Source organism: Anthonomus grandis, chromosome 20, assembly GCF_022605725.1.
Source record: "Anthonomus grandis grandis chromosome 20, icAntGran1.3, whole genome shotgun sequence".
In the NCBI taxonomy this organism is placed as follows: domain Eukaryota; kingdom Metazoa; phylum Arthropoda; class Insecta; order Coleoptera; family Curculionidae; genus Anthonomus; species Anthonomus grandis.
The window spans coordinates 4,138,595-4,161,221 of NC_065565.1; the positions used below are offsets into that span (position 1 = coordinate 4,138,595).

The following is a 22,627-nucleotide window of genomic DNA, read 5'->3' on the forward strand; positions in this document are numbered from 1 at the left end:
AAAATGTATCGGCTTATAGTCATTGTTCTTCTGCGTTATTTCATTTATTTAAATTTATATATAAATATTTTGTACTAGAACAGTGTTAATAAAATAAGGATTACGGAGAAGAATTTCTTACTGGTAAAGTGTGTGGGGTGGGTGGGGGGTGTAAGACTAATGTTTTTAAAAAAAGTTTTTCTTGTAAAAGACAAACCCCTTTTTTTAGCAAAAGTACCCTTAGCCCCCCACCCACCCCAAACAGCTTACCAGTAATACGTTAAGTGCAAAATCACTGTTTTTCAAAATATTACGTACGAACAATAGATGGTTTTTACCATAATTTCTAATTTATTAACACAGTTTTTGTATTAAGTATTTATATATTAAATTATTATTAAATTTAAATAATATATACTGGTTTATAGTCTTTATTCTTCTTCGTTATTCATTTATTAAAATTTGTATATAAATATTTTATATAAAAACAGTGTTGATAAATTAAAGATTATGGATGAAAAACAGGAATTTTGCAGAAGAATTTTTAACTGGTAAAGTGTGTGGGGTGGGTGGGGGGTGTAATGGTAGTTTTATTAAAAAAACGTTTTTTTTTTGTAAAAGATAGAAACCGTTTTTTAACAAAAGAAGGCTCAGCCCCCCACCCACCCCTAACAGCTTACCAAAAAGACGTTGTGTGCAAAATCACTGTTTTTCAAATTACTACGTAGGAATAATAAATGATTTCTACCATAATCCTTAATTTATTAACACAGTTTTTGTATTACGTATTTATATATCAAATTATTATTGAATTTAAATAATATGTATCGGCTTATAGTCATTGTTCTTCTGCGTTATTTCATTTATTTAAATTTATATATAAATATTTTGTACTAGAACAGTGTTAATAAAATAAGGATTATGGAGAAGAATTTCTTACTGGTAAAGTGTGTGGGGTGGGTGGGGGGTGTAAGACTAATGTTTTTAAAAAAAGTTTTTCTTGTAAAAGACAAATCCCTTTTTTTAGCAAAAGTACCCTTAGCCCCCCACCCACCCCAAACAACTTACCAGTAAGGCATTATTTGCAAAATCACTGTTTTTCAAAATATTACGTATAAAACAGTGTTAATAAATTAAGGATTATGGACGAAAAACAGGGATTTTGCAAAAGAATTGTTTACAGATTAAGTGTGTGGGGTGGGTGGGGGGTGTAACATTAGTTTCTAAAAAACGTTTTTTTTTTTGTAAAAAACAAAAACCGGTGTTTAAAAAAACCTATATGGAAACTTTCGATGCTCGTATTATGAAACGGAATTCATTAAACTTGTTAGATTCTTTAGACTGAACTCATGTATAATAAAAACTGCCTTAATATGGGGCTTAGTGGAGTTAATTAAATTCAACGGCTATTCAAATTTTAACGGTTTGCTTTGTTAATTCAAAATTACAGTAAAAGCCTCTACCGGTTAAAATACAAACAACGTCGGAGCCAGTTAAGTTTACTTTAATCTGCACTATAATTTGGATTGTCGTAACCAGAGTTTCTTTCTCTCTAAAGTCAGTATGGAGTTTTTTGTTTAGTTTATCAGTTAGTTGCCTGGGTGGACTTCAAAGTGAAGATATAAGTCCTCTAAAATGATTAAAAAAATATTTAATTTATACAAAGCTTTAATACCCTTAATAGGTATAGACATTTATTTATCTGTGCAAAACCACTTCACAACCCAATCACATTTAAATCCCGATAGGATTAAGTAGTTTGCAAGAAAAAAAGTGTGTGATAATCTGACTAACCGGTGCAGGTCAAGTTCAAATTACGTAATAAGTGTAACGAATAAACGAGATTTAAATTTTTATTTTTAGCGACACTGGGTTTATTGCGAGAAAGTTGATATCAGGGGGCGTAGCTCAGATGGTAGAGCGCTCGCTTAGCATGCGAGAGGTACCGGGATCGATACCCGGCGCCTCCACTGTGGTTTTTTTTTATTTTTCTAAATTATTATTTATACACGATCGTTCTCTGGTAATTGCATAGAAAACCAGCTGATTCTCTGTCATTCCGGAACGACACTAACGGTACACCGCGCGACGTCTCGCAGGTCACCGAATCTTTCGAAATTATGGTCAGCCGAGTATATAAGGAGCCGCATCGTCGACGGAAGGCATCAGTTGTTCGTAATATTGGCGCGAGATTTAAATCAGAGATTAATAGTTGAGTAAACGAATACAGTGAAATTAAATATTTCAAGTAGTCGCAAGTTAACGTCGTTGTGTAAATAAATTAGTTGACTATTTTAGATTGGTTTAATTCAAACGGAACGACTAGATTCAATATCCTTTAGAATGATCTCATTTGAGTTATGTGCAAAAAGTTTAATTATATTGCTATGAATTATGATATAGGTGGCCGCTATGTAATATTTAACACAAAAACTATGTTAATAAATTAACGATGATGGTCGAAATCATCTATTCTTCAAACGCAGTATTTTGAAAAACAGTGATCTTGCAAATACCGTCTTACTGGTAAGCTGTTTGGGGTGGGTGGGGGGCTAAGGGTACTTTTGTTAAAAAACGGTTTTTGTCTTTTAAAAAAACAACATTTTTCAAAAACATTACCGTTACACCCCCCGCCCACCCCACACACTTTACCAGTAAGAAATTCTTCTGCAAAATCCCTGTTTTTCGTCCATAATCTTTAATTAATTAGCACTGTTTTTATACAAAAATATTTATATAAAAATTTTACTAAACGAAATAACCCATAAAAACAAAGCCAATATATAATATTTAAATTTAATAATAATTTAATCTATAAATACTTAATACAAAAACTGTGTTAATAAATTAAGGATTATAGTAGAAATCATTTATTGTTCCTACGTAGTAATTTGAAAAACAATGATTTTGCACATAACGTCTTACTGGTAAGCTGTTAGGGGTGGGTGGGGGGCTAAGCGTAATATTATTAAAAAACGGTTTTGGTCTTTTATAAAAAAAAAAACATTTTTCGAAAACGATACCCTTATACCCCCCACCCACCCCACACACTTAACCAGTAAAAAATTTATTTGCAAAGTCACTGTTTTTCATCCGTAACCCTTAGTTTATTAATTCCATTTTTATATTATATGATTATATATAAAAATATTATGAAGTTTTAATTATTATATATTGGGTCAGTCATTAATCTTATGGGTTATTTATATATAATTATTTAGTACAAAAACAGTGTTATTAGATTGAATATTATTATAGACAAAAAACAGTGATTTTGCAGAAGGATTTGTTACTGGTAAAATATGTGGGGTGGGCGGGGGGTGTAAGGGTGGCTTTAATAAAAAATAAGTTTTTCAAAAAAAAAATTAATAATAAAATAATTGGCAATAAAAAATCTTTAACTGTTGTATCAATACTATTCTTACATAACCTTAAATTTTTCTAGTAAAACGTGACAAATCTTATCTATCATTTTTCATTTCTCGAAAATAATAATAATAATAATAATATTTATTTATTTAGCATTTAAATATACAATGGCATATAAAGTTACATAATTATAAATTATAATTTTATAAAACATACTTTAATATCCTAATAAAATTAATGAATATAAATACTAAGACTAAAAATAAATAAAATGAGTAAAAGTGGAAAACGAATGTTAAACAATAGTTAATTTTTTAAAGCAATTTTTTCTGCAAAAAATTCGCTTTTCAATAACATGACCCATATCACCCCCCACCCTCCCCACACATTGTACCAGTCAAAAAATTCTTCTGCAAAATCACTGTTTTTCGTCCACAATATTCAATCTAATAACACTGTTTTTGTAATAAATAATTATATATAAAATTTAATTAAACGAAATAACCTTGAAGATCAAAGACTATGACCTAATATATAATATTTCAATTTGCTAATAATTTTATATATAATTATTTAATACAAAAACAGTATAAATAAATTAAAAATTACGAACGAAAAACAGTGATTTTGAAGAAAAATGTTTTACTGGTACAATGTTTGGGGTGGGTCCGGGGTATAAGAGTAGTTTTGTTAAAAAACAGTTTTTATATTTAAAAAAAAAAACGTTTTTCAAAAGCACTGCCCTTACACCCCCCACCCACCCCACACACTTAACCAGTAAAATTTTATTTTGCAAAATCACTGTTTTTCATCTGTAATTCTTAGTTTATTAATTCCCTTTCTGTATTAAATATTTCTATAAAAAATATCAAATTTTACTTAATATATATTGGGTTAGTCATTGATCTTATGGGTTATTTCATTTATTTAAATTTTATACATAATTATTTAGTACAAAAACAGTGTTATTGAATTAGATACTATAGACAAGAAAACAGTCATTTTGCAGGATTTCTTACTAGTACAATGTGTGGGGTGGGTGGGGGGTGTAAGGGTAATTTTGTTAAAAAAAAATTATGTTTTACAAAAAAAAATGTTTTTCAAAAATAATACCCTTAAATCCCCCCACCCACCCCACACACTTAACCAGTAAAAAATTCTTCTGCAAAATCCCTGTTTTTAGTCTGTAATCTTTAATTTATTAAAACTATTTTTATACAAAATATTTATAAAAAAAATTTAATAAACGAAATAACCCAGAAGAACAAAGACTATGAGTCAATATATATTATTTAAATATAATAATAAATTCATATATAAATACTTAAAACAAAAACTGTGGTAATAAATTAAGGATTATGGTAGGATGTTCATAGGTACGTAATATTTTGATGTGATTTTGAAAATAACGTCTTACTGCTAAACTTTTAGGGGTGGGTGGGGGGCTAAGGGTACTTTTGTTAAAAAAACGTTACTCTTATACCCCCCGCCCACCCCACACACATTACCAGTAAGAAATTCTTGTGCAAAATCACTGTTTTTTAAAATAGTATGCATGAACAATAGATAATTTCGTCCCAATCTAGTGCCACTATTTTTGTACTCAATATTTACATATAAAACTATATCAAATTTAAATAATATATAGTATACTGATGACATAATTAACAAACATAAAATGAAAAACGAAATACAGGGTTTTTGGCGTTTTACTTGAAAACTTGAAGGTTACCTGAGAAACCTATAAGTGAAAAAGTTATAGATTTTATTATTGCCTACAAAATAAATATTTCCAATAAAACTAGCTGAGCTAGAGTTTCCAAACCTGGACAGTGGTGTGCGCTCAAGTGTCTCCTACAAGAAACTCTTTAATGATACTAGCGTTAGTAGATCAAAAGACATAAGCCGTAGACTCCACAGACGTTTCCATGAAATAATGTTTGCTTTAGGACCAATGATCCTTCAGCGTGTGCGTGCGAGATTGCAGATGTGATTTTGGCAGAAGGCCTAAATTCCGAACAAATTGCGTCAACTTTATTTAACTTTATCATGCAGACGATCGATACATGCAAAGAAAAATATAATGAGAGAGCAGAAGAACAAACTCGACGATTGCCTAAATGAACCAGTTTGGCTTTTGATCACGCTAGATCCAATATACTTTAGAATGATTACATTTGAGCTATATATAATATATATACTGCTGTGAATTACCAGTGATTCTTGCTGGATGTAAAGACTCGCTTTCATTGAATATAATATACTGGTCTCTCTACCTGGTCTTCACCATAAGAATTCTTTTAAAATATTGATAGTGGAATTCAAACTACAAGATTATTGTGTGGTTCATATTATTCTAAAAGGCATTTTTTTATATAAACAAATCTTGTATTATGCAAATATGCAATCGTTAAAAAGAAATTGAAAATTAAAGAAAAAAAATAAAAAAGTGAACCGCTGTACTCCCGTTTCCCTACCTCTAAGCTGATAATTAACAAAAGAAATTATTTATTGCATTGCATTTATCCAGTTAAATAAACTTTTACCCCTCATAATTGTCGGACGTAACCGCTAATTCCGATAATGCGTTTAAAAATTCGTTAATAAAAAAACGACTATATTAAAAAACATAAATTTAATTAAAAAAATAGGAACGGTGCATGCGGGTGTTTGTTAAATTTTTTCCACCCCTTTTGGCAAATAGGAGCGTAATTTTACGTAATTCATTGAATCGCTCGCATAGCACAAACAATAGAGACTGACTGATGTTTGCACCTCGGCTCAGACCAATAATTCATAGAGCATTTGGTAAGCATACCCTAATGAATTGAACACGTTACCGCGTAAAATGGTTTAACGCGTTATCGGAATTAGCGGTTTCGTCCGACAATTATGAGGGGTAAAAGTTGTTTTGGCTGGATAAAGAATTATTCATTGCATTAATGCAATTAAGCACAATTGCATAAAAGTATTAATGCAATGATTAATACTTTAGAGTTGTTTTCTTTAACCAGAATGGAAAGTTGAACAATAACAAAGACATTGAGAGGATGGTTAACACCCGGATCATATTTTTTTCTGAAGTCTAGTTTTCGGGTAGATTTTTTATACACATGATGCTGTATATAATTTTCTTTATGTCCGTCTGTTATGATCCGTCAAATTCTTTTGACTGTATAAGCTGTGATCGATCTGTGGTTCAGAAGGTATAATTTTGTTTTGTTAATTATCAGCTCGGATGTAGGTTATCCTCAGGCGACACCTTTCTAAGTGTTTCTCTCAGGCAAGGTTTATGTCTTTTTTTGTTAATCTTACCTGCTTATATACGTCTTGCTTTCGAGAAATAAAATAGGGTTTTTTTAGGTTTTACTCGAAAACCTTAAGGTTATGTGAGAAAAGTATAGTTACAAAAAATATTAATTTCTTTATCACTTATAATTTTATTGAAAAGCATTTTTTTCTCAGCCAATTATTTTCTGCAAAAAAAACCGTTTATTATTAGCTTTACCCTTAACCCCCCACCCGCCCCACACTACTAATCAGTAAAAAATTGTTTTCAAAAATCATTGTTTTTTAAAATAATACGCATGAATAACAGTTGGTTTGGTCGTTATTATCTAATCTATTAACACAGTTTGTTTATTTAAATTTGAGGTAATTATTTATGTGTATACTAATAAATATTTATTAAATAAACAGTGTAATTATATTGGATATTATGAACGAAAAACGGTGATTTTTCAAGAAAAAATTTATTGAGCAAATGTTTAGGGTGGGTGGGGGGTTAAGGGTTGTGTTGATAAATAACAATGTTTTTGCAGAAAATATATATTTAATATTTAATTTATTTACACTATATCAAATTAGCAAATCGACTGAGAAAATTCTAGGTAACCTATTTAAATAAACAATAATCTGGAGAAACTGATTTATTTACTGCTTATTTTTTTATTCTTTATTTACGTATTTTGGAATTTTGTTATCAATATACAGGGTGTCCAAGATAAGGATCCTAAGCATGGGGATCTCGGTACCTGTTGGAGATACAGCTTTGGTTAAATTAGGAAAAAGTTGTGCACTTTGAAGCGTATTTACATGCCGTTGAGAAAATTTCCATGGCCTGCTGAGATATTTGGAAAAAACGAAAATTTGCCAATATCGATTTTATTTTTTCCTGGCTTTATTTTAAAAGATATCAAAAAACTATTGACACTTTCTCATTGACACTTTTGATGTAGTACGCGATGGCGCTTTTAAATTTTATATCCGACGTTTCGTTTTCGAGAAACCATCATCAATTTTATTTTTTTATATGGCGCGAAAAGAAAGTACACTCTGCATCTGATTCCATTTTTTATTACAAATTCAATGATGTATCACATGTCACATTTTTTTTGTTAGTTGAAAGGAAAAATGCAAATTTTCTATTTTTTAGCATATTTTTTAAGTAATCTTTGGAAACAAATGCTTTGACGTATGTAAATACCTGTTACCGAGTCTGTCACATTTTTCTTAATATCTATTTAGAGAGTGATGAAGCTAAATGAAGCATTGATTTGCATTGTACATTGTACTACTTATAAATAAAAAAATGCAACCAGTAATAGACAAATGTTTTAAGATTTTTCTAACGATATGCAACAAATAATGAATACATTTTAAAAATAACGAAAAAAGCAAATAAATTAACGCATTTTATAAATTTAATTTAAAACAGGTGTTCAAACAGGTTTCCGTTATTTTCTAGACATAAGTATGATCTTCTTACAGTAGCAGTTAAAACATCACGCAATATCTCTGGCGTAATACTTTGAAAAGCGGCCGTCACACATTCTCGTAACTCCTGCTCAGTTCCAAAAGAATGTTGATAGACTCGGTTTTTAATAAATCCCCAAAGGAAAAAGTCTAAAGGGGTTAAGTCCGGGGATCGCGCTGGCCAAGACATTTCACTGGAGGTTCCAATCCACTTTTCAGGAAAACGCTGCGAAAGGTACTGTCGAACTTGCCCAGAATTAAAAGACCTTTGTTTTTCATCTATAATATCAAATCTAGTAGCACTGTTTTTGTATTAAATATTTATTCAAATACATATCAAATTTAAATACGCAGTGCTATTAAAATAAATATTGCGTATCTATTTTCTGCAGAAACATTGTTTTTTGTTAAAACAACCCTTTTAACAAAGGGGGTTAAAAGGGGGGTGAGGGGGTTCACCCACCCCAAATATTTACCCAGTAAAAAATTATTGCGAACAATCACTGTTTTTCGTCTATAATATCCAATCTAATAGCACTATTTTTGTATTTAATATTTATTTATATACAAATATTACAAATTTAAATAAACAAACTGTGTTATTAGATTGGATATAAACGATGAAACCAGCTGTTATTCATTCATAATATTTTGAAAAACAATGATTTTTGAGAACAATTTCTTACTGGTTGTTTACTTACTTACTGGTTTCTAAAGTTGTGTGGAGTGGGTGGGGGTATATAAGTATGGTTAATAAAAATAGTTTTTTTTTTTGCAAAAAAATATTGCCTGAAAGAAAATGCTCTTTAAGAAATGTATTAAAAATGTATATCTGATGTAAACTAAAAATAAACGTTTATTCAACCATCGTGTGTTGGTTGGGTTTTCATTAGCCTTACCCTTGCCCCCCCACCCACCCCACACTACTTACCAGTAAAAATTTTTTTTCAAAAATCATTGATTTCCAAAACAATACGCATGAATAAAAGCTGATTTTGTCGGTAATATCCAATCAAATAACACAGTTTGTTTATTTAAATTTGAAATAATTATATACAGTCGTGGTCATATAAATAGCACACCCTTAATTTTGCAAAAAAAAAATTCTCTATTAATTATTATAAAGAACTAATACCGCATTTTGAAACTTCAATCCAATTCTCAGTTGACGTGTTTCGGCGATTTTTTAAAAAAGTTTTTATAATGCCTTTTTGTCACCATTAAAAAATGCTGTAAAAATGTAACTTTTTTCTGTGTAATTTTAGATCAAATTTACTGATCCCATTCGAAAGAGCAGGAAAAATTATATGTCCTCTGAAAATTTCATGACAATTGAACCTTAAATAGTCTAGATATAAAATTTAAAAAATGACAAAAATCGTCTATTTTTGCAGAAATCGTGAAAAAAGCGCTATTTTTGCCATTTTTTAAATTTTATATCTAGACTATTTATTGGTCAATTGTCATGAAATATTCAAGGGGTATATAATTTTTCCTGCTCTTCAGATGTTCGTTTGGGTGACTTTTGTCTCTTAGTCACCTCCAAGTCACCCTCTGCTCTTTGGCATTGATACCATATACGTCCTTGATCAGATCGCTGGAATCTTGAATGTAATTGCACACTTGATAATGAATCACATCTATTCATCGGTTCAATATGAGTCGATAACACCCTGTTTCAAATGCCCCAAGTTTATCTAATTCTTTTTTGAGCATCCAGGCCTTCGGACGATAGAGTATTGAAAATACGTTGCATAATTAGCTGCTGTCCAGGTAAGACCCATTTTCCTGCAGATTTCCCAACTTTGATTGATTGGGAGAGAATCGAATTTCGTGGCTCAGATATATTCAAGGCGTTTACTTTTAGATTTTCACTGTTAATCACTAATTTGGTCTTGCTGATGTTGATATTCAGCCCGACTTCTTTGCATGCTAGTTCCAGTTCATTTAGCATCTCTTTTGCTCCATTCAATTTGCTGCAATTAATACTAGGCTCCATAATTATCGGCTCCAGGTCGTTTTGAAGTCAGGAGTATCTTCATGGAGTCTAATACCAACATTCGCTATACCATTCTACAATACGCGCTAAAGAGTCAATTATTTAAAAAAAAAGGTAGTATATAGTTTGCACAGTATTTTTTGTAGTGCTGTTTCCTAACTGTGCTAACTCCCTTGTTTCCTAGTTCTTTGCATTATGTCTCTTGTTGAGACTTAAACTGTTGTTAGTTTTGAATTTTTGGAATGCGTGTGTTGCTCTCCAATATTTTTGAATTAATGCTCCTATTCTAGAAAGTCTTTCTTGCTATTTCTATTCGTGCTTTCATTTCTTCACTCGCTTTATGGAGGTATAGTCTATTTATTATAAGATTTCCTTCTTGATTATTATCATAAATTCAAATTTTTTCATTTTGCTATGCATTCATCGCTCAGTCTTTGCAAAACTGCTTGCAAATCGCAGGTTATTTAAACTTGCCCACTAATTGTTATACCTTCCTTCCCATTAGTCAGAGCCTCTCCAAATGTTCAGCGACTCATAGAACATGACCATTATGAATTTGAGCTAAATTAAACCATTTTCGATAAAAATGTCCGCTTGAGTTTTGACCAGAAACTCGGTCGTTCGGACCACTGGTTGACGAATTGAACATAAAGATTGTCTCAAAAAATTTGACTGACACCTTGAAACCCTGTATCTCCGCTAAATGTCAGCAGCTTTTTTGTACGTGAAGTTTGTGTATACAGGGTTGCTCAAAAATTAATTTCGACCGTCAACTTAATTTTTTCAAATGAAAGCACCTTTTTTTTTAAATTTAATTTTTCATGCATCATGTCCTATATCTAAAGTCAACAGTTATCTTAAAAAAAACACGATTAATGTAACAACTAATAAAAAAAAATTAAATTAAATGTTCAAAATGGTTGCCAATATCGCTGCTTGACAATATCCAAGAGGATCAATAAACACTCGTTGTACATTTTCAATCATTTCCCGAGTTCTTCTAGATTATTTGACCTATTGACGAATACCTTCGACTTAAGGTATTCCCATAAAAAAAAAGTCTATTGGTGTGAGGTCGGGTGACCTAGCAGGCCATTCGATGAGTCCTCTCCTTCCTATTCACCGACTGGGAAAGGTTTCATCCGAAAATGTATGCACGGTGGTAGCATAGTGCGAAATCTTGCTGATAAATTAGTTCTTCCATCATCAAATGCGAATTTTTTGTTGAAATAAAAGTCGACGAATTTAAACATAACTTTTGATACGCACTGTATGTGCTAATGAACCATATAAAAAGAATTAAGTTTTTCGAAATGATCATGTTCCTAAACTGGACTTGTCTCTTTGAAACAACTAATTCTTGCAAGGGGCACGTCTTTTAACGAACATTTTCCATGCATCCAGGTGTACAAAGTTCGTAATCCTTTAACCCTATATAGCCATTAGACAGACAAGGAGCTTAACTAGCTTAGCTTTTCGGCTCTTAATGCAGCATATGCCCTATAAAGCCCCCATCGAGTTTCAGATTTAGTAGAGATGACCTAGGTAATGGCCAATAATTTCACAATGAAAATTGCAGAATTTTCACTATGTATGGTATAACATGTTTTAGATTTATTATAGTCTACTACGTCTTGATTTTTTTTCATCAAATCAAAAGACAACAACACAAAGTGTCGGTCTCAATTTTTTTTTTTTTTTTTTTTTTTTTTTTTTTTTTTTTTTTATTGAGATCTACACCTAGACTTTGAATTAGAAATAATTGCGTGAAAAACAACAGATTTACGCCCTAAATGTTTTTTAGCAAATTTCATATTTCAAAAAACAACATTTTAAACTTGAAGAAGCAGTACATTCTTGCTTTATTGCAACCAAATTTATAAAAAAAAAAAGTTCCTTGGTTCTTTAATAGTATATACTGACCGAAATGCTTTTAGTTACCCGTTTTGTCACGATCCTATCACAATAAAAAAATCAACGAAAATTGACCACAAAACACGCGATAAAAGCGATCACACCTCTAATAGAACTTCGAAGACAATCGAAGTATATTGGACGAATATCAGAATAAAAGAATCCCATCGGCACTTACCCTAGTATTATTTCTCTCTGCCTTCAGTTCAGATATCTCCTCCTCTCTTTCTAACAGTGTTTCCCTCGCGGAGTTCAGTTCTTTCGTTAGGGTGGCAAATTCCTGCAAAGAAAAGAACGAGTCAATAAAACACCGGCAACAAGAAATAGTGGATTTATTAAACGGGAAACGGTTGATGCCCTAAATAAAATAAAACGAGAAATCAATGTTGGTTCTATTGTACTATAAAACGGCGATGGAATTATTACGTAATATATTAGGAACTCTATTATCCCGAGTATTTCATTCAATTTTTAAATGCGTATTAAGTGAGTTCCAAAATAATAAGAATTACTCTGTACAAAATCCCTCGACCGAGAATGGTTGGCATAAGTTGACGTTGTTATTTTAAATTTCGCGCTCTTTAGTGCTGAGGTCGGCACCATTGTTGAATTGAATAGTCTGCCACCCAAGATGATTTAATTGGCTCATTTTTGAGGTAGATTAAATATGACATTTCAACTGTCTTATTTGACAAACAAGCCTCACGATTTTCTTCTAATTTAAAGTTTCTAAGATTTTTCGGTGTCATAGGTTAATAATTTTTCAAAGATGACGTACTACAAGTGTTTTCTAATAAGGTTGAGGCGCATTTTGGGTGTGTGGTCATTTTCAAGTTGCAGATTCAATCCTATTTTGCACATATCTATGTCACAGTTCACAATTTTTACAACTGAATTCTAATTCTCAAAGTCTGAAGTTTTATTTATTGAAGAATTAATTGGCATTTACAAGAAATTGACGTGGGATTTACATATCTAGTTTTAAAACTTGATTACTACACATTAGATATTTGATGAAATTCTTCTGAAAAATCACTGTTTTTCGTCCATATTATCCAATGTTTTTATACTTAATATTTATATATAAAATTATATGATATTTAAATAAACAGCATTATTAAATTAAATATATATTTTCTGCAAAAAAATTGTTTTTCATTAACACAACCCTTACCCCCCCCACCCACCCCAACCATTTGTCCAGTAAGAAATTCTTTTGAAAAATTACCGTTTTTCGTCAATAGTATCCAATTTAATAGCACTGTTTTTGCAATAAATATTATTAATTAAAATACATATATATAATAAAAATTAAATAAACAAACTGTATTATTAAATGGGATATTAACAAAAGCAGCTGTTATTCATGCATTTTATCTTGAAAAACAATGATTTTTCGAATACTATTTTTTACTAATAAAACGTGTGGGTGTGGGTGGGGGGACAAGGGTAGGGTTAATAAAAAACAGTTTTTTTTTGCAGACAATAATTGCCTGAGAGAAAAAAGCTTTTTAAGAAAATTATAAGTGAGAATACACGTATATTATATACGATTTTGTTTACAAACGGAAGAACATTTCGGCAAAATTGACACGAGATGTACACATCTAGTTTTTAAACTCTATTACTACACCTCAAATATTTAATGAAATTCTTCTGAAAATCACTGTTTTTCGTCCATATTATCCAATCTAATAACGCTGTTTTTATACTAAATACTTATATATAAAATTTAAATAAATAGAGTTACCAAATTAAAAATTGAATATATCTGGTTCTAAAAGGGCCAAAGTAATTTTTTTTAGATTTGGGGTTAAGTGCATTTTTGAAATCGGCACAGACCAGATTATTATGTGTAATAAGGGCCAAAGTCTATCTTTCACAGGAAAAAAATTACGAATCCGCTAAAGGCCAATGTCAACATTTCAATTTTATACTCTTTTTTCAATAAAAGGGCCAATGTGAACATAGGCCTCAGGAATCCAATATTATATAACTTCTTATAAGGACAATATCGATGTACAGTGATTGTTGTCCTGGAGAAAACAAACACATTTTAATTTCTGCTATGCTGCTAACGATTATTGAAGAATATTTTAAACGAGAAGGAAGGCATGTCAGCATATATCACAAATTTTTTATTCCAGGACATACTCATATGGAAGGCGACCAAATTCATGCAGCCATTGAAAAGGCTAGAAAAAATACCACAGTAAAAATAGAAATTCCTAGAGACTGGGCCAATTTAATTCGTTTAGTGCCTAGGAAACCCCCAATTCTTGTGCATGAGATGGCTCTTGAGGAGAATTCTTGAATTTTAAGTCACTCCTTTCGGGAAAGTTTCAGCACAAAAAAGTTAATACTTTGGGAAACCCTGTTGTTTGGGCTAAAATAAGAGCCATTCACTATTCTACCGAAAATATAGATACACTTTTGCTGAAGGCGAGCCATATCAAACTTTAAATTTATTAAGAAAATCAACCCGTAATTCCGAAAATGCAATAAAACTTTTCCCTATTAATAAAAAACCGTTAGGCATTACAAAAAATAAAGTACAACATTTGAGGGACTTATTACCATTTATTGATAAAAACAGTCATCCATACTATCTGCAGTTTCTTAATGGACTAACTTCTTCTGAGACTGCAATTGATAATCTTGGTGAAAGTGAAGATGATGAAGATTCGCTTTAGGTGCCTATATTATTATCAGAATGTATGTGCAACGACTTTTACGAAGTTTTTTCTTGTGTTTTTAGTTTCATTTTGATTTTTTTAAGTTGAGCCAAAGTGTTATTAGTTTAATTTATTATTTATTAAAAAAAGGTCAATGTCAATTTTTATTGAAAAATAAATTTATTTTATACATTTTTAAGATTTTTTTTTAAAAACCAATATCCTCTATACCCAAATCAAGCTTAAGAAAAATATAGAAACCTATCTATGTTGTAAAAACCAAACCAAAGTCAATTTGTCAAAAATTGCGATTTATGACTTTGGCCCTTTTAGAACCAAACCCCAGATATATTTTCTGCAAAAACATTGTTTTTCATCAATACAATCCTTACCACCCCACCCACCCCAAAATTTTGCCCAGTAAGAAATTCTTTTGAAAAATCACTGTCTTTCGTCCGTAATATCCAATCTAATAGCACTGTTTTTGTATTAAATATTATTTATTAAAATAAATAGATTTAAATAAACAAAGTGTATTATAAAATTGAATAATAATGAAAATAGCTGTTAATCCTGCATTTTATTTTGAAAAACAATAATTTTTCAAAAATAATTTCTTACTGGTAAAGTGGGTGGGGTGGGTGGGGGGACAAGGGTAGGGTTAATAAAAAACAGTTTTTTTTGCAGACAATAATTGCCTGAGAGAAAAAAGCTTTTTAAGAAAATTATAAGTGAGAATACACGTATATTATATACGATTTTACGTTTACAAACGAAAGAAAATTTTGGCAAAATTGACACGAGATTTACATATCTAGTTTTTAAGCTCGACTACTACACCTCAAATATTTAAGGAAATTCGTCTGAAAATTCACTGTTTTTTGTTCATATTATCCAATCTATTAACGCTGTTTTTATACTAAATATTTATATAAAAAATTATACAAAATTTAAATAAATAGAGTTACTAAATTAAAAATTGAATATATATTTTCTGCAAAAAAATTGTTTTTCATTAACACAACCCTTACCCCCCCCACCCACCCCAACCATTTGACCAGTAAGAAATTCTTTTGAAAAATCACCGTTTTACGTCCATAGTATCCAATCTAATAGCACTGTTTTTGCAATAAATATTATTAATTAAAATACATATATATAATTAAATTTAAATAAAAAAACTGTATTATTAAATTGGATATGGAAAACAGCTGTTATTCATGCATTTTATTTTAAAAACAATGATTTTTCGAATACTATTTTTTACTAATAAAACGTGTGGGGTGGGTGGGGGGACAAGGGTAGGGTTAATAAAAAACAGTTTTTTTTTGCAGACAATAATTGCCTGAGAGAAAAAATCTTTTTAAAAAAATTATAAGTGAGAATACACGTATATTATATATAATTTTGTTTACAAACGAAAGAAAATTTTGGCAAAATCGACCCGGGATCTATATATCTAGTTATTAAACTCGATTGCAACACTTAAATATCTATTGAAATTCTTCTGAAAAATCACTGTTTTTCATCTATATTATCCAATCTAATAACGCTGTTTTTAAACTTAATATTTATATACAGGTTGTCCCGGTTCAAGTGGGAAATCTCTCGGATTCAGGTAGAACATCGAAAAATAATACCGAACGTTCCTATAAAAAAAATTCCTACAGGCCTTCTTTACGAAGATACAGCCTCCTAAAGGACGCTGCTGGAAATTGGTTTTTCATGAATTACTTCTAAACTACTCGGTAGAATTTAATAAAAATTTTAGGTGATGAACACTATTAGGGACCTCTTAAAATGACATCCTTAAAATACATTTACCTTGTTTACTTTACCAGGGGCGAACTAGGTTGTACACTTTATTGCGTATATTTTGACCACCCTGTATGTTAAGGTCTAAAAAAAATAAATTTGGATACCTTGAACCCTAGGCTAAAAAAAAGGGACTCTTGTTCATTATCGATAAAATGAACCGTTTTGGAGAAAAATAATAATAAACGAGCCAATGTTTTTTTTTTTTTATTTTTTTTAAATGAGATAAGTACGCCAGTTATTCAAAGACCAGAAAATTTCTCTCTTAAGAAAAGTCTTTTAATCCGGATCAGAAAACATTTCAACGTGTTGATCAACGTCTAAGGGAAACTAGTAGGTTTCTGTTTTCCACTTAATGAGGTAATACTATTAAATGTCCTTAATGCAATTTAAGGATGTTTTGAAAAAAAAAGAATAATGGTGGTAGGAGGAGAACAGCACGTACAGTGCAATTGGAAGAAAATATTTTAGGCGCTGTAGCTGACACTCCTACAACGAGTACTCGAAAATTAGCCGCTCAGCTTCATTCATCCAAAACAATTGTACATATGGCACTTCAAGAACAACTGTTGTACCCATATCACTTACAAATAGTGCATGAACTGCTGTCCAGAGATTTTGCTCCTAGAATACACTTCGCAAACTGGCTGTTAGATCAGCAGCGAAATAACCCTAACTTTATCAGCACGATTCTTTTTACGAATGAAGCAGGGTTTACCAAAAATGAAGTATGAAGTTCTTAATAATTAATTGTATATTGCTCGTATTGAAGAATTTAACTTTTGTTTACATATTTGGTTTTTGGCATTTTTTTGTAAGTTGTTTTTTCTAATTTAAGAACATACACTCATCATAGGTTTTTTTTTAATTATTTTGTAAAAGTATTTTTTAGGACACCACTGTATTTTTAGGAACATGTATTATTTTAAATTAAATGACCTATTCGAAAACTTCTTCTTCTTATCGAAATTTTTTGGTCTTTGAATAACTGGCGTACTTATCTCATTTAAAAAAAATAAAAAAAAAACATTGGCTCGTTTATTATTATTTTTCTCCAAAACGGTTCATTTTATCGATAATGAACAAGAGTACCTTTTTTTTAGCCTAGGGTTCAAGGTATCCAAATTTATTTTTTTTAGACTTTAACATTTGAATTCTACCGGGTAGTTTAAAAGTAATTTATGAAAAACCAATTTCCAGCAGCGTCCTTTAGGAGGCTGTATCTTCGTAAAGAAGGCCTGTAGGAATTTTTTTTATAGGAACGTTCGGTATTATTTTTCGATGTTCTACCTGAATCCGAGAGATTTCCCACATGAACCGGGACATCCTGTATATAATTATATAAAATTTAAATAAATAGTGCTATTACATTAAAAATTGAATATATTTTTTTACAAAAACAGTGTTTTTCATCAAAATAACCCTTGCCCCCCCACCCACCCCAACCATTATGCCAGTAAGAAATTCTTTTGAAAAATCACTGTTTTTCGTCCATAATATCCAATCTAATAGCACTGGATTTGCATTAAATATTATTTATTAAAATACATATATATAATTAAATTTAAATAAACAAACTGCGTTATTAAATTGGATATTAAAAGGAAAAACAATGATTTTTCGAATATTTCTTACTGGTAAAGTGTGTGGGGTGGGTGGGGGGGAGTAAGGGTAGGGTTAATAGAAAACAGCTTTTTAAGAAAATTATAGATAAAAATATATGTGTACAATATACGATTCTGTTTACAAATGAGAAAAAATTTCGGCATTTAGAAAATTGACACGATATTTACATATTATTATCTAGTTTTTAAGTTCGTACTACGTACATATTCAACAAATTTAAAGGTCGCTGTATTAGTTATGTATAGTCGACTCGTTCTTTAAATAACCATGTTGCGATTTACTTAGCAAGTTATTAAAAAGCATTAAAATTCTAACCTTTGGAAAATGGAGGTGTCATACTAGTTGGTCTATAAATCTCAATATTGGATTTATGTCCCTTTTTATATATGGGTGTCACAACCGTGAAAAATGGAATCTAGCAGTTGTTCTAGTAATTCTAATATTGCTTCAGGAAGATCTTTATTGAATTTATTTGCATTATGTAAACTAATTTAGGATTTCTTAATTTTTTTATTACACTGCCAAAGCTCGGATTTATTCATTCTGTTTACAAATTTACAGTTTTTAAACTCGATTACTACACCTCAAATATTTAATAAAATTCTTCTGAAAAATGACTGTTTTTGTGCCATGTTATTCAATCTAATAATGCTGCTTTTATACTAAATATTTATATATAAAATTATATGAAATTTAAATAAACAGTTAAATATTGCATATACATTTACTGCACAAACATTGTTTTTCATAAACAGAACCCTTAACCCCCCACCCACCCCAACCATTTGTCTAGTTAGAAATTCTTTTGAAAAATCACTATTTTTCGTTTATATTATCCAATCTAATAACGCTGTTTTCATACTAAATATTTATATACAAAATTATATCAAATTTAAATAAACAATGTTATTAGATTAAGTATTGCATATATATTTTCTGCAAAAACATTGTTTTACATCAACACAACCCTTAACCCCCCCACCCACCCCAAACATTTGCCCAGTTAGAAACTCTTTTGAAATATCACTGTTTTTCGTCCATATTATCCAATCTAATAGCACTGTTTTTGCAATAAATATTATTTATTAATATATATATATATATATAATTAAATTTAAATAAACAAATTGTATTATTAAATTGGATATTAAGGACTGTTATTCATTCATTTTATGTGTTTCATCATGAAAAGTCAGTCGAGGTTTGGGCACTTTTGGCGCCCAACAAGAGGGTTGGGTGCCCAAATATGAAGTATGTGAAAAAATCAAAGGACATCGGATTTTTTTGTCGAATTTTGATAATTAATTTATTTAATCTTGAGTTATACAAAACCTTTATACGATCCTAAAAATTTACTCTTTATTGGTTAAAATTTACTAATTTATATTTTGTGTTAAAACAAGATTTTTCCTCTTGTTTGTTGTTTAAATTAAAAAAATATATGCATTTTATTGTTTTAATTCCCAGGCATACAATACTATTAGCATAAGTTTCTACAAAAAACCCGGATCGAAATGTTGGGAATTTTAATTACCTTACCTCCATCTAGGTTAAAATATTCATGCACATATCCTTGATACACTAGTCACCATTCCAAATCCGCTATTATCTGCAGGACTTATTTCCGATAAAACGTTTAAATTGTAAAAGATGTTGAAAAGGTGCATCAGTAACTTCAAAACAGTAAAATAATTGATTGGAGAACTCTTGACGAACAGCAATATTGCGACATGCATCAATTATTCTCTGACGTAGAGGCGGAAGATAGATTCTGACTGAGTGACGTAGACTTTTTGTTTCAAGTAGCCCGCATAAAAAAAAGTCCAGAGTTGTAAGATCGGGCGATCTGGCTGGCCACTCGGTAGGCCCTCGATGACCAACCCAGAGATGAGGGTAAGTATTAGTTATTAAAATTTCTGCTAAAGTGGGGCAGTGTCTCATCTTATTTAAAAACTGTTTTAGATTCATGAGGATCTTCTTCAATAATCAAAAGGATGTTTTTCACGTCTTACTCGAAAACCTTAAGGTTATTTTAGGCCTAAAGGCGGTCAATCATTCAGCTTATGATGAGGTCAACATGAGCCGGAAACTTCCATATTTTATTCATCATTTCGAGAATATCGGATAGCAGCATTAAAGAGAACACATTGACTGATTGTTATTTATTTATATTGTATTTTTTTTAAATCCCTTACTTATATTAGTTGTGATTTTGCACTAAAGTTTTAATTAAATACATAATTTTTTTTTATGTGAGAAAAGTATAGATTCAAAAACTCAACAGTTTTTTTATGATCTAAGATTTTGTGAAAAAGTATAATTCTCTCAGGCAATTTTTTGCACAAAAAAACCGTTTTTTAATAACCCTACCCTTGCCCCCCCACCCACCCCACACAATTTACCAGTAAGAAATTATTTTCAAAAATCATTGTTTTCCGAAATAATACGCATGAATAACAGCTGGTTTCGTCGTTAATATCCAATCTAATAACACAGTTTGTTAATTTAAATTTGATACAATTATATACATGTATATTAATAAATATTTAATACAAAAACAGTGCTCTTCAATTGAATAATATAGACGATGGACAGTGATTTTTCAAAGAAAATTTTAATAGAAAAATGTTTGGGGTGGGTGGGGGGGCAAAGGGTTATTTTGATAAAAAACAATATTTTTGCAGCAAATATATATTCAATACTTAATTTAATAACAATGTTTATTTAAATTTGATATAATTTTATATATAAATATTTAGCCCAAAAACAGCGTTATTACATTGAATAATATAGACGAAAAACAGTGATTTTTCAGAAGAATTTCACCAAATATTTGAAGCCTAACCACGGTAAATCCCGTGTCAACTTTTGTAAACAGAATCGTATATGATATACAGTTTAACAAATATGCCTTGACCCTATACCGTTAATAAACAGAACCAAAAATTCACTAAAAAATCGTTGACTAAATATATATATAACGATAACAATATGGGGCGTAAATAAAAGATATATAACCTTCATTTACCTACGCAAGGTGCTCTTAATCAAACCAGGGCCTCGGTTTTCCATGTTTTTCAGCAGCATCTCAAGTGCTTCGTTACTCCCAGCACAATGGACCAGCCATGCATAATTAATTTCGGCATAAATATGGATGGAGACAACAAACCCGTTTGCCATCGAACGAGGTAAAGCACGATCGCGTCACACGTATCATGTTATGGATGCAATTTTTTTTTTCATATTATGCTTTCCAACATAAATTCTCCTCTAGGCCTTGTATAGGGTAAGCAGTAGCAGTCAGTAGTTTAATATTTAAGTTTGTAATTTTAAATAATATAACTTGGTTGAAATTCGGCACAAACAAGTGCTGTTAAGCAACTAAATACTTTTTGCTTTATTATGCAGGGTCTCTTAGTTTTAGAACCTTAGTAAATGTCGGTAAATTGTAATATGGATCCTAAAGACATATTTTTCCCTCAGAAACCACCGTTCAATCATAACTATTAACGAATTCATCGCCTAGGTCGACGAGGAACTTGTAAGTTTCATTAAAACTCGTTTATTTCACCCTAACGGCCCCTTAAATTATTCAATATTGAATAAGGGTTGGGCCTCATTGTACTAGTTACGCATTCGATTAAGGCGCCGTAATTAACGTGGGGGAGATTATATTACTTTAAATTGCCTCAGGCTACTCGGGGACAAGTGTACGTACATACGATAAATGCCCCCCTTGAATGAGACCTCGACCCTTTTACGAGCCCTTATATTGCCAATATGGGTCGACATAAGGAAATAGAAATTATATAAACAGACACGTTGACGAACGACCCTCAAGCTAATTTAATTTGTGCAGATTGAGTGGGACTTATAATGCAAACGCCGAACATGCCCTATAGTGGACGCTTAAGAGGTCTCGTAAAAATTGTTTTAAGTATTCCATTCGGGTATTTGATGCATTTTTTTACTGTTTCCAGAGTAAATTGAGGTTTTTACCATTAAATGGCGGTTTTAAAAACTGCCGAGTTGATTTAATCATGTTAGTTCTCCGCAAATTGTTCTGCGGCTCATTGTAGAGTGTTTTTTTAGGCAAAGTTTATTAAATTACTTTCTTATGAGGTGTCTGTTATAGTACTAAATAATTTAATGGTATCGATGTCTGCTAGTCAGCCTTTACAGCTTAACTTTTAGAGGGTCTAAAATCCCTACAAGGCTAAAGTTGTTGCAAGCAAATCAAGGGCATGTATTGTTGGATGCACAAACAATTATTTGAACAAGTGAGGGCTCAATAAGACCTCCGTATGTATGTATACTTAAGAAAATAGAACCACTATTTATGTTAAATATACATGCCTGGCTAGTAGTAGAACTTGGTGGTAGATGTTGTCCACTTGCATCGCCCGGTTCAATACCACCGCATAAGACTTAGTTGGGCCGTAGGACTTATCGATGTGTTCGGTTTCCAAAGGGGAAATGGAGAAGAAAAGTAAAT

General features: G+C 30.9%; 1 protein-coding gene and 1 non-coding gene across 24 annotated transcripts in view; one reads left to right on the forward strand and one right to left on the reverse strand.

Annotated features, from left to right (window-relative positions):
* Nucleotides 1-22,627, reverse strand: part of LOC126747927 (liprin-alpha-1) — a 455,345-nt gene that overhangs the window by 191,886 nt on the left and 240,832 nt on the right. For all 23 annotated transcript variants that reach the window (XM_050456896.1, XM_050456904.1, XM_050456907.1 and 20 more), the window contains exon 2: nucleotides 12,195-12,296. In XM_050456896.1, the coding sequence (XP_050312853.1) occupies nucleotides 12,195-12,296 (102 nt within the window). The remainder of the gene's footprint in view (nucleotides 1-12,194; nucleotides 12,297-22,627) is intronic.
* Nucleotides 1,877-1,949, forward strand: Trnaa-agc (transfer RNA alanine (anticodon AGC)). Its single transcript has one exon. It is a non-coding gene; the product is annotated as a tRNA-Ala (tRNA).